This window comes from Lissotriton vulgaris, chromosome 1_1, assembly GCF_964263255.1.
Source record: "Lissotriton vulgaris chromosome 1_1, aLisVul1.2, whole genome shotgun sequence".
In the NCBI taxonomy this organism is placed as follows: domain Eukaryota; kingdom Metazoa; phylum Chordata; class Amphibia; order Caudata; family Salamandridae; genus Lissotriton; species Lissotriton vulgaris.
In genome coordinates, this window is record NC_141685.1 from 1,826,433,145 (window position 1) to 1,826,450,867 (window position 17,723).

Sequence of the window (17,723 nt, forward strand, 5' to 3'; positions counted from 1 at the left end):
CTTGTATTTAGGGACTGTGGAAGACAATTTCTGCATTCTCTATTTTTATTTTTGATCAAGAAAATGTACTTCTGCTCCTAAAGTTCTGCTGATTTTGTTGGTTTTAATCTTTAAATTGTTTTAAATATTTTTTCTTTATAGAGCAATTTCTTTAAATGTTGTTATGGTATTCTTGCGTCTGTTTCATACGACATGTTCGAAGTAAGGTATATGTCGAAGCATGATACGTATGTAAGTAGTCAAAGGACCTGTTTAGATATTGGTGGACGGGTTACATTATCACAACGATGGCACATATGCCATCCGCCGAAATATAATATAACCTATGTAATGTATATTTCGGCGGACAGGATATCCCTCACTGATGTGACGGAGTAACCCATCTGCCAAAATCTAAATCGGGCCCAAAGTTGCTCTAGTGCAATATACCTTTGGGTGTTGTGCTTCAGGCTGATTGATGCATTGGCATCTTGTGTATTTTAATTATTGCTGACATTATAATCTGTGCTTAGCTATGTGTCTAAAGTTTACTGACTTTATATATGTTTTTTCAGTTCATGTTCAGTGCTTTGTGGAACTGTGTACCTGCAATGATGCATGCCAGGCATCTGGAGTCCTATGAAGTTCTTCTAGATTCCTATGACAAAGAAACTATGGCTGTTTTGAATGAGGTACAGTACCTGCCACTCCCAAGTTAAGGCTCTTCATTTCAGTCTCGACAAAATGTTGGTAGTATTAGAAATAGGTTGGTTGTAGAAATGTATTCTTGCTTGTAAAGGTGTGTTATTATAAATAAATTTGTTACTTAACCAACCAATTAGGATGTAAGCATTTATGGCAACTGGTAAGAGTTCAAAAGCCAACTCGATTTAATCAAAATGCACACTTTTATCTTTACAGTTTTCAAGCTTCAAAAAGTCACAAATTAGTGAGCCGAGTCTGAAAATCAATAAGGATTGCGTATTTTAGCAAATAACCCTTATAAAGATAATAGCCTCTATTTTCTTAAGCACAAGCCCATCACTTAAGAAAGCCCTAGTGTTCAAGAATATGATGTGTGCATAGTGAACTAAAGTTTCATTGCAGGGTTCTGAACCAGAGACTGTCTAGCATGTTGTCTTGACTGGGTTTCTTTGGTTTCCCACTAAAGTTTCTTCTGGAAATGGTACCTTGTGGTGTGATGGCAAGGATCGATATTGTTTGAATGGTAATAGAAAATCTACTTTTAACTTATGATAATTTAATTTGTTTATTTTATCTTGAGAAATCCAAGGCAGTCCCTCTCACATTGTAAATGTTGTGTGCTACAGTGAAATAACTATGCACACTCCCTTAACTTCAGTTATGCAAAATGTCCAGGTCACATGTACCTAATTACACCAATCAATCAATCAGAGGGTTTAAAGTGTGCTGCTCAACCGTGAGAGTCTCAAGGCACTGAGGGGAGCGGGGGTGCAGCACCAGACCAGCCGAAGAGCCAGGTCTTGAGGCTCTTCCTGAAGGTATGCAGAGTAGGGAAGTGTCTGATGCTGACTGGAAGCTCGTTCGATCAAAGGTTTCTTTTGGGTGCGTGGAAGGAGACTCTTTCGTTGAGATATTTGGATCCGCTGTTGTGGAGGAGGAGGGATTTGTAGGTGTGGGTTAGTAGCTTGAAGGTTACTCTCTTCTCAACGGGGAGCCAGTGGAGGTCTCGCAGGTGTTGGGTGATGTGCTCATGCTGTGGGATGCCAAGGACAGGTTTGGTGGCAGTGTTCGGCATGGTCTGGAGTTTGCATAGCAGGGATTTGTTGGTTCCAGAGTAGAGGGCATATCCGTAGTTCAGTGTGATTGTTATGACTGCATGAGTCACTATCTTTCTGGCTTCGGCGGGGGGTGGGGGGATTCACTTGAAGGTCTTGCGGTGGATGTGGAGGGTATTGAAGCAGGTAGAGGCAATGGTGTTGATCTGTCGGGTCATGGTGAGGGAGTAGTCGAGAATGATGCTGAGGTTTTGGGTGTGGTCCGTGGGGGTGGGGATAGTGCAGAGGGCGAAGGGCCACCAGGAGTTGTCCCACAAGGAGGGGGAGGGTCAGAGGACTAGGACTGCTGTCTTCTCCGAGTTGAGTTTCAGGCAGCTGCTGCTCATCCAAGCTGCAACGTCTTTCATTCTTTCTTCGAAGCTGAGTCTGGTGCTTTCGGGGTTCCTCGTGAGGGAGAGGATGAGCTGGATGTCGTTGGCCTAGAATACAGTTCATGCTGTCTGACGATGGCGGTGAGGGGGGCCATGTAGATGTTGAAGAGTGTGGGACTGAGCAATGCTCCTTGTGATACTCTGCAGTTGATCTCTGTGGGTTCGGAGAGGAAAGGCGGGAGGCTGATCCATGGTTACTGCCGGCGAGGAAGGAGCAGAGCCAGTCGAGGGCAGTTCCCTGTATTCCGGCATCTTGGAGTCTGGCTGCGAGGGTGCGGTGGGAGACGGTGTTGGAGGCTGCAGAGAGATCGAGTAGGATGAGGGCTGCGGTGTGGCCTTGGTCGAGGAGCATGCTGATGTCATCCGTGGCGGTGAGAAGGGTGGTCTTGGCGCTGTGGTTGGTGCAGAATCCGTATTTAGATGGGTTGAGGATGTTGTTCTCTTCGATGAAGATTGTCAGCTGGGCATTGACGATCTTCTTGGGGACTTTGGCCTCGAAAGAAAGTAGAAAGATGGGTCGGTAGTTCTTTAGGTCCGTCGGGTCTGCAGAGGGTTTCTTGAGGAGGGGCTTGACTTCTGTGCGTTTCCAGTCGTCTGGGAAGGTGGCGTAGATGGTGCATCATAGCTGGGGCTCAATGGCGGCAGCGGCTCTGTGGAAGATGTGCGGAGGGCAGGGGTCTGTTGAGGTTCTTAAGTGGGTTCTCGTCATGGTAGTGGTGGTATCTTCGGTGGTGACTGGGGTACAGGTGGTGATGGTGGGCCGGCTGTCATTGCTGGAGGGAAGGGTGGTTTCTGGAGTCTGATCTCTGAAGTTGTCATATAGGGCTTTGAATTTCAGGTGGAAGTGGGAACCAAGTTTGTTGCAGAGGTCTTGGGATGGAGTGACGTCTGTGGCTTCGCTGTGGGGCTTGGTGAATTGCTGGATGATGTTGAAGAGCTCCTTTGAGTTGCTGTAGTTGGTGAGGATTTTGTTCCGGATGAAGGTCTTCTTTGTGAGTCTTATGTGTTAGTGGAAGTCTTGTAGGTGGTCAGGTCTTCCGTGATTGTGCTGTTTCTCCATCGTTTTTCGAGACGTCTGCAGGAGTGTCTGGCTTCTTGAGGTCGGTGGTGAACCAGGTGGTCTTTAAGGGGGTGTCGGTCTGTGGTATGATGGGGTGCAAGCTTTTCTGCGCAGTTGGTGATCCAGTGGTGTAGTTCCTTGGCTGCAGAGTTGGCGTCGGTTGAGGCGGGGGGCGTCGCAGCTGAGGGTGGAGTTGAGGTGCTCCTCTATGACCTTGCTCCAGTTCCTTCACAGAGGGCGAGGAGTGGCTTTGGGAGTGGTGGCGGTGTTGAAAGAGAAGTGTACGCAGTAGTGGTTCGTCCACAGAGGCTGTGTGGTGTGGCTGAAACAGATGTTGTTCCCACCTGCGAAGATGGGGTTTTGTGGGTAGGGATGGTGATGAGCTCTTTTCAGTCTGATGTTGGCTAGGTTGTCCAGGAGGGTGGTGGAGTTGGGGTTGCTGAGGTTGTCGAGTTGGAAGTTCAGGTCTCCGATGAGTATGTAGTCCATGGGGGCAATGGCGTGGGGTGTGACAAGGTCGGCAGTAGTAGTGGTGAATGCAGCACGGGTAGGTAGGCGAGGGTAGCGCGAAGAGTGGTTCTAAGGTTGGTCTCGATCTGAAAGTGAAGGTGTTAGGGGGCGGTAGAGGAGTCGCTTATGGTGGAAGTGGAGAGACGGAGGGAGCTCTTGTGTGCGATGGCGAGTCCTCCTCCTGGGCAGTTGGGGCGGTCCTTCCTCTGTATCTTGTAGCCATCAGGAATGGCGGTGGTGATGTTGGGGTGGTGGAGGCGTTGGTCCAGGTTTCCTGGACGATGTCTGGCGAGAGGGTGTCGAGGAGGTCCCAGATCTCTACAGCATGTGCAGGGAGTGCACATTGAAGAGGATTAACTTCAGGGCTTCGGTGGTGTTGGCGACCGGCTTGGGGGTGGCGGCTGTCATGGTGCGGAGGGTGGTGCACGTGTGGCGGCAGGAGAAATGGCCATGGGTGGTTTTCGGCATGGACAGCTGGCAGTTGTTTTTCCTTCGGGGTTGAGTGTGAGGAGGGCAGCTGAGTCATACCGTTCTGTGGTCAGAGTACCAGGGCCCTAGCGCTGGTCGTGGTTAGGTCGTGGACGGGCGCAGACGGGCTTGCCTTTGGCAGGCCAGAGGCGCGGCTGAACAGCAGGCACAGATGGGCTTTACTTTGGCACGCCCACTGTGCGCTGCCATGCATCGGCCACCATTAAATAGGGATGAGGGTAGGGAAGCGCAGTTGGGAGGTGGGGGCGGGAAAGCAGCAGGGGGGAGTGGCCGCGGGAGCAACAGCAGCAGGAAAGTTAAACAGGCAGAAAAAAACAGGACAAACCGAGAGAGACAAGGTAAACAGATAACCAATAAAAATACAGAGTTAAAAGACAGGAAAACAGGCACAATAACAAAGACAGAAAACAAAGACAAAGACAGAAAAACGAAAGAAAATGGGCACAATACAGCACAGACAGCAGTGGAACTACCAGAAGAGCAAGGCTTTCCCACTGGACCACCAGGGATGAGGCGCAGGCAGTAGCCTGCTGGTGGAGGAGGGTCTCAAATACCTACCTGTACACAACACTGCACAGGGCAGCAGCAGCTGCACTTAACAGCAGAGCTGCAGGGGGAGAGAGGAGGTCAGAGGTCTTGCTTCCTATAGTTAAATGGTTGACTGTCAACATACTATCTATATAATTTCACAGTAGTTCCGGAAAAGGAATGAAAAACATTGTCTGATTCGATGTATATGATGCTTTTCCCTTAAGTAGATTTTCAAATGATGTCTGGTTATTGAGTACCTATTTTTGAGTGGAATTACAGTGATTGGGAATCTGTTCCAATATTTTGTTTCTTAACTTTTGAATGGTACAGCAGTAATTGAGGCCTGCTCCCATTCTATCACCAGCTTCGGGGTGCGATAAATATTCAACACTTTGAACAGCAAAAGGCATTGGTTGTTAAATCAGTATTCATATTTGAATTATTCTGTCATGTTCGAAATTCAATCCACGGTAAAGATGTTAAAATGGCAGGATTACAATACATTTCTTTTTAAGCGCCATATTATGTAACCTATCCACACCAAGTTTAGAGCTTTCACACACTTAATCACTCTCTCCAACTTCCTTGCTATCAGCAAGGATAGCCTAGTGGACTTGTTGACTAAAGTTAAGTTAGGATCTCCCAATAATACTTGTCGCTGTAAAATACTAAAAACATTGTTCTGTGCATTCCCAGACCTGACTATATCCCTCCTTAACTCATCCATCAAACAAGGCATGTTGCCTAGTCCCTTTAAAGAGGCCATTGTGGTACTGCTTGAAAAAAAGTTGGCCAAGATCCACTTATCCTGAAAAACTACTGCCGATTTTTCTTCGCTTTCTTTCCAAGTAAAGGCACTAGAGGCCTACATCGCTAGTCACCTCTACTCCTTCCTAGAGGAACCTAGTTTTCTCAATCCCCATCAAGCGGGTTTCTGGCCAGCCCACTCCATAGAAGATTTCATCCTCTCTGTGATGTGTGACTTGAGAGAAGAAGTCAATAGGACCATTACCCAGGCGCTAGTCCTCCTTGACCTATCGGCGGCCTTCGACACTGTCAACTACAACCTCTTGGTGGATCGCGTCGAGGCCCGGGGGGCTGCAAGGCAGAGTTCTTAACTGGATTGTCTCTTTCCTGAGAAACCGCTTTCAGTTGGTTCGATTGACTCCCTTCAGCTCATCCAAGGTTCAGTTGAACTGCTGAGTACCCAGGGGTCCTCCCTGTCCCCATACCTGTTCAACCTGTACATCTGCCCTCTAGTACATATCTTAAAACAAATGAATGGTAGAATCTACAATTATGCAGACAACATGCAGTTACTCTTCACTATCAACAACTCGTCTGAATTGCAGGAAGCCTTTCAAAACATAATGCTGTTCATCCTTGACTTTATAAACAACAATCCTCTAAAGCTTAATTCTGAAAAGAACAGAAATTGTTATACCGAGAAACAAGCTCAATCTTTGGAGTCTCTCATTCTGGCCATCAGGGATGACAATATTACACTGGCTTCCTGTAGAACAAAGGACAGTCTTCAAGACGGGCTGCATTCTTTTTAAATCCCTTCACGTAAGACCGCCCCCCCATAGCATCCTGTATTAAAAAAAGCACTCCCAACCGAAATCTCAGATCATCTACATGAACCTCCTCACCACCCCCAAATTCAACAAGAAGAACATGGGAGGCTCCGCCCCTCCACATAAGGAGCGCCCTACCACTTGCGAAAAGAGCTCCCCCCGCTACATGGGTTTCAGGCACTAAAAACCAGACTTTTTAAGCAAGCATACGACAGAGCCCTGATCAGCTGCACACAATACTTCTGTTACCTAAGTGCCAAGAAACCATTCCAATGTTCACTCGCTCTACAAATGCCTGTAACTTAGCGTACATAACCTAAACATCTTGCAAAGTTAAAGCTGCAGCTGCAACACTCACCCATGAAACAGTGTTGTCATTTGGGCCGACAACACCCATTTAGGGTTTTTGTTTTCCTTGTGTATATGGAGGTGCTGGCTTTCACGGGGCCTTTAACTCATTGAAGTCTTGCTTTAATTTTTATGATTTCATTTTCACAATATTTTAATTATTCTTTGTTTTCCTTTTAGTGTGTGGAGGTAAGCGAGCTTGACCTCCCACACAGGATCTTTTACTATCGGCGCGTTAAGGCTCTAGCCTTTTAACCACACACCCTGATAAGATGTAGGGCTTTAAAAAGGATGGAGCTGCGCATCTGCTCAGTGGGTGCATGCAGCGTTCGCGCCACTGACATGCGAAAGGCAAGTCCGTCTTTGCCCAACCATGCCTGGACTGCACCTAGCTCCCCGACCCTAGTGATGTTTTACCTAGTACCAGATTCATTTTCCCTCAAAAGTGCTGCTTAGTATGCGCCCAAAGGGTAATTATAACCTATTGTTGCCATTTTGATCTAAAATAACTTAGCTGTCCATCATGCCATGCTGTTTGTAACTATCCTTCTTTGGACCATGATTCCCCTTTATCCCTCGGTATTGATAAGCAGTTTAGCTTTTATCTCATAAATACCAGGTATCTGGCTAAATAGAAGTGTGAGCTTAGGAGGCTCATTAACAATCTAAACCCCAGTGTCGTATTCCTAATGGAAGCATGTCTCGGAGATCATTATTTGCCCAATATGCTGGAAGTTGTTCCAAGCTGTTTCTCTATCTTTCAAGTAAACCAGAAAGTGAGAATAGGTGGCGGTAAGGAAAAGCCTCATTTTGTATGGTCACCCCCAAGTTGTTACACTGATGCTGCTGGTTTTTCGACTCTGACTTAACTGAGGACTCCTATTAAGCCCTCCATGCTGGTGCCCTGACCCTAAAGTGTATTTCAAATTGGCTATACCCAATTGGAAATGGCTGACTTACCTGTAAGTCCCTAGTATATGGTATCCTGGTACCCAGGGCATGTAAGCTAGAGGGGTAATCTAGGGTTGAAGCACTGGTTGTGCTACGCTGGAGGTTCCCCTCGTATAACGAGTTTCCCAATCTCCCACTCCAGACTAGTAGAGCAGTTGTGCACTGCTAGCCCGACTTTGCCATTTAAAGCAATAGACTGCAACTGTTAATGAAATATATAGCACTGGCACATGCGCGTTTGACACTCATGTATTGCATTATATCTGCTAACGACTGGATAAATGTGTACCCAACCAAGAAAAGGCATGGAATGGCGGAAAGGATTACATGTATTAAACACAAATTGGTTAATTCTGTCCAATGGAATTAGACTTAAGCATGGCTGAAATTTGCTCTGGGACAATGTTTAGAGTAGAAAAATTACACTTTTGGGAACCCTCTGCAACTTTTGAACTGTATGACCAATGTGCACCAACTTTGTAATGCTCATACGTTGTTTGAATTCTTTTACTATAAAGTTTTTGGGCAATTGATAAGTGGGGTTAGTAAGGAATCACAAATAGGATTGCCTTTTTAATGATGTGTCACCCTTACCAACAGATTGGCGACTGCACCACTGTTTTACAAATAATCTGCATGTGATATATACATTTCCCGGAGGTATTTTTATGTCACACCTCCTGCGAGGATTAGATTCTCTATTTTCTTTTGACATTTTAGTCGGTTCTGTAAGTCTGTCTAACATGATATAAACTATGGCTCTCTGTTCTACTCTCCTTTTTTGTGCAGCACCTGTTGGACAAGCTGTGCAAAGAAATTGAGGAAGATCTTCGGCTATCAGTTCACACACATCTGAAACTAGATGAGAGAAATCCTTTCAAAGTTGGTATGAAAGACTTGGCACATTTTTTCACACTGAAACCAATTCGATTTTTCAACAGATTCATCGACATCAAAGGTATGTAAATTGTGCTTGTAAGAAGTCAGGTGCTGACCATTTCTCTTTAGTTATATTTCCGGTGTGTTGAATCCAGAAGACAGAGTAACATGAACAAAGTGCTCTAGGTGCTTAAAGACCCATAAAAAAATATTTAGATTGTTCAACAAGTTGATATTGAAGCATTCCCTTGTGAACCTTATCCCATGAAAAATACAGTCCTTCAGATATCCAATAAGGTAGGAGCCATTAAAATGTGTTTCAATTCAAACATTTCTTTTATTGAGTCTTACAGTATTCATCCAACATTAGCCCAGCCTACTCATTTCGTCTGCAGAATGGGATTTCATCAGGGTTTTACTCAGTTGTTCCGATCACTCATCGTCAATAGTATACATCAAACAGAGGTCACGTTTCCTGTTCCTCTCTAGGACCTGTGTATATTGCAAAGACGTACCCAATATTCTTTCCACATGAAGCTTTTTTGCACAAGTCCTATTGACGATTCATCGGATAAACTGTTTAAAAAACTGATGAAGTTCCATTCTGGGAATGAAATGCGTTGACTGGCTAATGTTGGATGATTACTGGAAGAATCATAAAAGAAAACTTTGCATTAAAAAACACAATTTCATGGCTCCTGCTTTATTTGATATCTGTAGGACTATATTTTTAATGGGATAAGGTTTACCAGAAAATGCTTCAATATAAACTATTTGAACATTCTAAATAATTTTTTTGGGACTCTTTAAACACTCCCTTTTTGTATAGGCATTAGTTAATGGGTATGATCTCAGAGCAGTAAGGCCATAGAGAAGTTGAATGCTGTGCTTCTTAACTACAAGCAATAACACCTGTGTGGCTGTTCTTTTGCCAATACTGCTCTTTCTAGTGGTCTCTGGGTTTTATCAAATGTTGCTTTTTTAGTTTTAAAAACAAAATACAGTTTACTGAGTTCACCAGTATTAAAGGCCTGGTCTCGAATTACCTAGGGGACATTGAAATAGAGTTATACCTAGCTGCCTCCTTCGGAACATAGATGTTTCTTAAATGTTTGACGTCCGGGTTTGAATGGTGAGGAAACTAGATTTGCACAAAGCTGACCACTGCTAAATGTATTATTTACTGCTAGATCCTGCATATTCTGTCTGGAAGGAAAAGGTCTTGCTGAGTTAGGAAAAGAGCAACAGTCAAAATGGCATCTTGGTGGGCATCTAATTGTTTTTTTAAATAGATCTGTATTGAAGTTTTTGGGCCGCGCTGTTACGAAATAAACAACACACTTGGGCATCGAATTGTTTAAGGCTACTCTGTCTAAAATATTACTAAGAGCAGACAGGCCGATGCCCTGAGCATTTAACCACAAAAGTTGCAAATGGAACCCTTATCTTGGTTCATCCCCTAAACCGCCACTTCCTATAGAACCCTCTGCCACAAGTAGGAAGTGTAAGAAGGACACACAGCGAATAAGGTTGGATGATGGTTGACACTGGGACTTGTGGAATAACTGTTGAGTGACTAAATGCAGGATTTATGTAAATGAGGATAACTATGATATTCAGGAATGTGGAATTCAATAAAATACCTACTTGTCCATGGACCAGGTTGCTTCATAAAACTACTTGTCCCATAACAAAATCCACTTATCCCTTTGGTGCCAAGTAGTGCGGTGAGAAATTATGGCAGCAATCTCATTGTGTAAGAGCTCTGAAAATGGCCTCTCTGATTATTCCCGAGCTCATACCATACTATGGTTTGAATGCTAGCATTTCCCTTGTTTTGCCATCTTTGCACTGGAGGTAGCGGTAAGCAATAGTTCCCTATGGTCGGAATGACTTTTTGAGTCAGTGCAAACCTGCTAACTTGCACATTTTATGGGTTTTCATCAGCTTGTCTCTAATATTTTCCCATCTAAGGTAAGGTTGGAAATTTACTCCTGACAAGACTGGAGGAAAAACTTCTTCCAGGGTTTGAGAAAAAAGTTGTTGGTGGGAAAGAGAACTTACTACAGCGCAACCGATTCTCGCATGAGGAAACATACACATGCTTATTTGCCAATGATAAAATGCAGTTAACAAATATTTTCGAGGAGTACAACTTCCTGACCTACTTCTGTAAATTCTTGTCAAGTAATGAAAGCCATAAATCTGCACACCTCAAAGACGTATACCATGGTCGCTCTTTTGTGACTTTAAGAATTGGGCCCATTTTTAGGTCTGACTGGCTTGAGTGAGTAACAGCATTCTGACCTTTCTTCAAAAGGAGCATATTTGCACTCAAAGTAGTTTTGTTCACTGACAGGAACTACTGTGGCAATGTTTGGTTTTTTAGAAAAAAATATTTTTGCTTTTACCCATATTTGTTACAGTAATGAGGACCAGGAGGCGCCCACAACAATAAAGTTTTACAAAAACCTCATCAAAACAAGTCACGCATTAACATAACCAAAAGGCTGACCACCAAAGTCATACCTATTGGCTTTGCCAATGCTTTTTTATTTTCCTGTTCCCTATAGTGTTTTGCAACTGGTTACTCTGATTTTCCTTTTTGAATATTTTGGGGGAATACTAGCATGCATCAACACATTTAGCTAAACGATGCTTCAAAGAAGTGGTACCTAAAATTTCATAGTAGTTTAGCAAAAACCTTTTTTTCCAAGTTGCATTTTTTTTATGACTATTTTATTTTGAAAGCAAAGAATCCTCAATCTTGCTTCAAATCATTTGCATCTAATCAGAGAGCATCCTGGAAGCATTATACATAGCCTTATATTGTTAAACTTTGCAAACGGGTGTACACATTTTGATACTGGAACCACTATCGGTAGTGCTGCTGACAATGCCCTTCCCTGATCTATAATGTTGTAGTGTAATCTGGCAAGCAAAGGGGTTGTGCTGCAGGAGGTTGGGCCTGCTTGTCCCAAGGACAAAATAAACATGAAATCTTCTTGTCCTTGACCCCAAACAATATGTCCTAGGTGTCTAGCTATAGGAATTCCACACCTCTGATATTGCAGTTAAGTACAGAGTATGATAACGAGATGCATGAATGGGCAAAAAGAATAATCACACGCAATGATCAGTAAGTGGATTAAATAGAAGTTGTGGTGAGGGGATCACACTAGAGAGTGTACCAGGCAGTTGATACCTGTTATTCTAGACTCAACATTTGCAGACTACAAAAGATGAACTGTATAGGCGTCTGGGCAGTATAACACGACCCGGAGGGATGCATGCAGGTTCTGAGTTTGCTGTCACTTGTAGTCCTAACTTGAACCATTGTGTGCCTGGTATGCCACAGACTTTACATTGGGTTTTCAGGAATTACAGCACTTGTCCGTCAGATGCTGTAAATCATCGATTTTGATTAATGATCTTTTTGTGTATGATACACTATAAGCTTTATTGCTTACTTTATTGATGACAGCTAAAGCTTAGTTATTCCTCTTGTCTTGCTGTGTTTTTTTTCTGTATAGCCTTTCTGGTGCTGGTAGGACTCTGGTCAAAATGCAGCTATGAATAAAAGAATGAAATGTTTCTTGCCCTGTCTAAAAATCTATTTGTCACTTTATTCTGGATGTATTCTTTCCTGTTTTTCAGCATATGTGACGCACTATCTGGACTCAACGTTTTACAATCTAACCACAGTAGCTCTTCATGACTGGGCCACATATAGTGAAATGAGGAACCTAGCATCTCAGCGGTATGGACTAATTATGACAGAGGCACATCTGCCAAGTCAAACATTAGAACAGGTAAATTAGTGTTCTGTGTAAAATGATTTGTTCCAAGGAAAGGTGACTGCTAAACATTGTTTATTTTTCCAATGAATTTGTTTTTCAAAACATTCAAGAAGGTACACAATTCCTACCTTACCATTAAACAAATTGATTTAGATCATCATTAACCAGAGATTCCTGTATCACAAATATTGTGGAAGAGTAGTTCAACTGTCCAAAAGCATTGCAAGCGTAAACGGTTTTAGCACTGTACGATCTTTACTGAGTCATATGGTAGTTTAACAATCTTATTATGACAAAATGACTGTTTGCCTTTGAACATTTTCAGTTTGGTCAGTTTGTTATCAATTGTATGCTGTTTCATCCTGGTAAATATCCTCGATTGGGTCAAAAAATGTAACTCTCCCACTTTATACTTTGGACATTGGTCACCATTTTGAATGTTCCATGGTGTTTGGTGTGTGATGCACCATTTGGGCCAGGTCATCAAACAATAGTCTCAACTTCCAACTGTTCACAGAGGATATACCTATCTTCTTACTGCAGCAAGCAATCCAATATCTTTTTTTTCCAAATGCTTTTACTTTTGGATGAATTAGAGTTTCCATTGCAGTCTATTAAACATTAGCCTTTGTTGGCTAGAGGAATGCCCAACAATCATTTGGGCTCCTCAAACCCAACACATAGATACAAGAACCTAAAACGCCTTCTCCTAAGATTTCCAGACCGCGGTATCTTTACAGTGATGAAGTTAGTGATTTATCTGATACTGTTCATATTTTATTTACAGTTTTATATAGCGCAAACTAGACCCGAGACATCGCCTTTCAGGGTGCTTTACAAAGCACCCGTTTTGTTACAGAAGGACACATTCATTTTTGTTAGTCACTGGGAGATTAAGTGATTTGCCCAGAATCACAGGATGTTGAGTGTCGTTGCTGAGACTCAAACCCAATTCCCCAGCTTCGAGGTCAACCGCTCTAGCCGTAAGGCTACATCCTCTCCCCATACCCATACATCATATCGCTCCTTCCGCTACTCCATATCACCATAGAAAACGTATAAGTGTCTAGATTTGTTAATACTTCTGCTATTACTCTACTGTTTAAGCTGGGTTACAAAAACATCTGTTACCTTCTTACCAGAAAGTTGGCGCTTGAATCATTCAGGTCTGATCCAACAGCATAGGGAGAGGTGGAAGAACGCTAAAAGGCTCTCCTGTAGAAAAAAGTAGCTCAGCATTGTGGGGACCTCATAAACGAGCAAAGGTTCAGAAATCGCTGGAGACTTTGGGTCAGATGTATTAAAGGGTTTCCGTGTCTATGGGGGAATGTGTTTGTACATATGGCCCTTTGTGTTTTAGATAAGCATTAAATCCATACGTCTCTGACTGGAACCCCATTTCAAACTAGCGACAAAGATTATTAAATCCTTCCATTTTAGATTCTGTCCTCATCTGAAAAATCTGTAGCCAATAAACTCCAGCCACCCCTTTGATGACTTCTAGCTGGAGAAACTGCTCTCCTGTGCTGGGGACTTGAATGGACTCCATCTAGATTTGAAATCCTGATTTAAATCCTTCAGTGCACCTAACTATCCCAAGGTGATTAACATGTTCTGAAGTGGCTGGACTGAGGCTAGTTAGCATCATATTAAAGCTTTAAAGAATCCAGACGTTACTGAAGAAATTAAAATGATTCCTTTTTCACTTTCATTCTTCTTTATGGAGAAAAAAAATACTTCTGTACCCTGTCATGCATGTCTAACAATCAGCAATGATAAGCGTTTCCATAATATTGCCTTGTTTGATGATGTCATCTAGGATGGTCTCTGTAACAGTGCCATTTTTAAAATATAATCACTAGTTTTCGACCTTTCAGAATCGGATTAGAAGATCACTCTTACCTGGGCTCAAATTAGGACACCTTTATTGGCAACTCTAAGCAATTGGTACAGTGCCTTTCTTCGGCGCTAAATCTCGGTTTATGAACCAGGTAATTGAGCTGTATATATTTTCGGGCTAGTGAACTGGCCAGGGAAACAAGGGAATGGTGTAAGGGATGAGTCCAGCTCTGGATTCTTGCATTCACCTATCTTGGCATGCGACAGGGGTGTGTAAAGAATCACTTCTCACACATCCTCCTTAGCTGAGCTTCATTCCTGAATCCTGGTACAATACATGTAGATGCTTCCTCCCTTCAATTATCCGCATAACCAACTCCTGTTCCACCCTTTAGCGCTGTGTCTCATGGTGACATTCCAAACCCTGCCATGACAACCGTCATGACATGGTAGTATTCTATGTTCACAACAAATCTTCCTCTTTAAATAATACAAGACTAAAAAAACATAAATGTGCGAAACATAGATACATTTCTGACATATCACTTCCTACTCATATATGTAATCTTAAAGTTCGACTGGTTTCTATATACATTTTGACTTATAACTTCTTATTCACATATGTAATCTTTTAGCTTAACTTCTTTATCCATCCCTCTTCCAAACCGTCCTGTTTTGTTCCCATCAGCGTTATTCCTTAACACTCCTAGAATTCAGAGTATGATGTTATCTTCTGGGCGTGGAACTTCCTCCCTCATCAGACAAACAATCAAAGGTTCCTTTTCTTTCCATGCCCCCTTGCAATGCTCTTTTGTTACATATGGATAAGAAACTCATATGTCGTACCTTACTGTTGCTCAATAAACGCAGCATTACGAAAAAAAATCATTTATCCTCATAAGGTCTTGAAAATTTGCTCTGCCCCAGATCTTTTCACCTTTACCAAGTCCCCCACACGCAGATATGTAGGTTTACATCCGTGCTTGGCATCATAATACTCCTTGTACATCAGTTTAGCCTCATCAATCGTTGCCTTGACAACATCATGGTCCCACATCACCTTTTTAGTTTAAGGCATCCAACCAATATTATCCTTGGAAAATGCAGTCCTGCCTCTAAATAATTCGAAAGGATTATGTCTCTCTGTGGAACACGGGGCAATCTTAAATGCCCAAATAGTACGGAACTGCTAAATTTACAACTATATAATGTTATTTTTAGGTAACTGTATAGCTCCTTTGATCACTCTAATACTTTTCTCTACTGCACCATTTCGGGCAGGATGATAGAGTTGGGTAGTAGAATGTTTGATGCCATTGCATTCTAGGAAATTCCCAAACGCCTCCGAAGTAAACTGAAGGCCATTATCGGTGATGACTTGCTTGGGTAAGCCCTCTTTCTGATAAACTTTGTCTAGGATTAGGACTGCACCATTCAAAATGGTGCCTGTTATATCAAGACCTATATCTCCCAAGGCATCTCTGGGACGCTAACAGGACACAAAGGTGGTCTGAAAGCAACTCGACTTTTATCTGCATTCTCACAAGCCATGTCATTCCTGACCATCCTTTCAATTTCTAGACTCATTCCTGGCCACCAGTAACATTCTTTAATACTGTTTTTTGTCTTGGCTATTCCTAGGTGCCCTTTATGGCACAAATCCATTATCCAGGGTCGTAAACTTTTAGGTGGAACGATTCTAGTGTTACTTAGTATTTTGTTACCTTCCATAGATAACTCTTGTCTCACTTCCCAGTATGTTTTTAAAACTTTGGAAACAATACTTCTTACAGGCCACCCTTCTATAATCTTCAGCTGTAATCACATTTACCTCTTCGCTTGGGAATCTATTCAGGAGGCGAGAGACATTGGCTACACTGTTTGGTCAATGTCTTCCCCTGAGGTATCTACTACAGGTAGGGGTAACCTGTTTAAAAAATCGACTACTTTGTTCCGCACCCCAGGCATATACTGTAGACTGTAATTAAAATCAAGTAGCTTCACAGACAATCTTCCAAAACTGGAAGATGCAGTGTACAACCCCTTCGTGGAATGGCCGTAGTAAACGGTTTATGGCCGCTCCTTAAAACATCATGACTCCCCCAAATGAAAGGTCTATATTGTTCTAACCCCCACAAGCAAGCTAAGGCTTCCCGCTTGATCACTGAATACTTTTCTTCAGTCGGAGTTAGTGAGCGTGATCCAAAAAATTCTACACATTCTTCACCTGGCTCATTAACTTGCATGAGAACTGCACTGATGCCTTTGCCACTCGCATCAGTGGTGACAATAGACCTTAATGTAGGGTCAAAACGTTGCATAGGAAATGCAGTGCACATTTCAAGTTCCGCCAACTCAAATTCCTGCTGGCACACTACTGACCACTGAAACTTGTTCCTGTTCTTGAGGAGTTGTCTAATGTTGTACATTTTACTAGAAAAGTTCTCTGGAAACCTTGAATAAAACTTAGCGAGCCCCAAGAAGGCTCGAACCTCTTCCTTACTGCTGGGTACCGATGACTGCTCTACAGCCTCTAGCTATTGTTTCTTTGGCTTGATATCCTCCACCAAACCTTTATGACCTAGTTACGTTACACTTTATCTGGCAAATTTACACTTCTTGAGCTCTGCAGTTAAGCCCTTGGATTTTAAAATATCCATTACTCTTCTGACCGTTTTGTCATTTCTCGGCTTGGCTTAGCGCCTTCCGGTTCTGTCGCCATGAACTTAACACGTCGTCCTTCTTAAAGCCGAATGCCCTGCCTCTTCTGGTTCGTCCTCCATTGCCCATTCCCTGGGCTGTCCCCAGCCGGCCCCTTCTTCCTGTAGATATGAGGGAGGTACTTCGATTAACCCTTCCAGTCCCACGACTGTCTCAGGCTTGGCATGATCGAAAGAGGGTGTGTCTCTATCCTTGTTCTGGACCACCCTCTCACATCACATTTACCAGTTAATTCCGCCTTTTTCACTACATTTACTACCTCTTGAACTGTTGACTCCTCAGTTATCCACAACCTGTCTTGGATATTAGCATTTACAGCACACATGACAATTTGGTCACGTATTAGCACTTCCTGCAGATTAGCAAACCTGCATGTTAATGTAAAATCTTTTTTTGCTGCTACATTGTCTTTCACAGGCTCATCCTTTTCCTTCTTCCTAAAGAAGAACTTGTACTGATCTACTGACACAAAAACCGTAGGGTTAAAGTGCAAGTCTAAATCTTCCAAAGCATTTTTATAGATGTCACCTTGTCCTTGTGGTCTGGTTTTCTTCTGCATGCGATTATACATCTTAAACCCACCAGCTCCTAAACAGTACAATAAAATCTTCTTTTCCTTAGAAGTTAAGTGCTTATCCTCAAATGTGGAAATATAGTTTACAAAGTACTGTTTCCACTCATTACATATCAAAAAGGCTCTCCTTTAGCTGCCAAAAATGGTTGTGGAGGGGATACATTCCGCACATTTCCAGAGGCCCTACTAGTTGGAAAGATTCACTATTAATTTCTAAATGTCGTATTTTTTTTTCTCCCAGCACATGACATAAAGTGCAATTGCTAGGTTATTT

At 42.8% G+C, this 17,723-nt stretch overlaps 1 protein-coding gene across 1 annotated transcript in view; it reads left to right on the forward strand.

The window, feature by feature from the left end:
• The window catches only part of WASHC4 (WASH complex subunit 4), a 975,954-nt gene that overhangs the window by 440,037 nt on the left and 518,194 nt on the right, over positions 1-17,723 (forward strand). Inside the window, exons 20-22 of the mRNA XM_086919270.1 lie at positions 555-671; positions 8,426-8,594; positions 12,173-12,327. Of these exons, the coding sequence (XP_086775396.1) occupies positions 555-671; positions 8,426-8,594; positions 12,173-12,327 (441 nt within the window). The remainder of the gene's footprint in view (positions 1-554; positions 672-8,425; positions 8,595-12,172; positions 12,328-17,723) is intronic.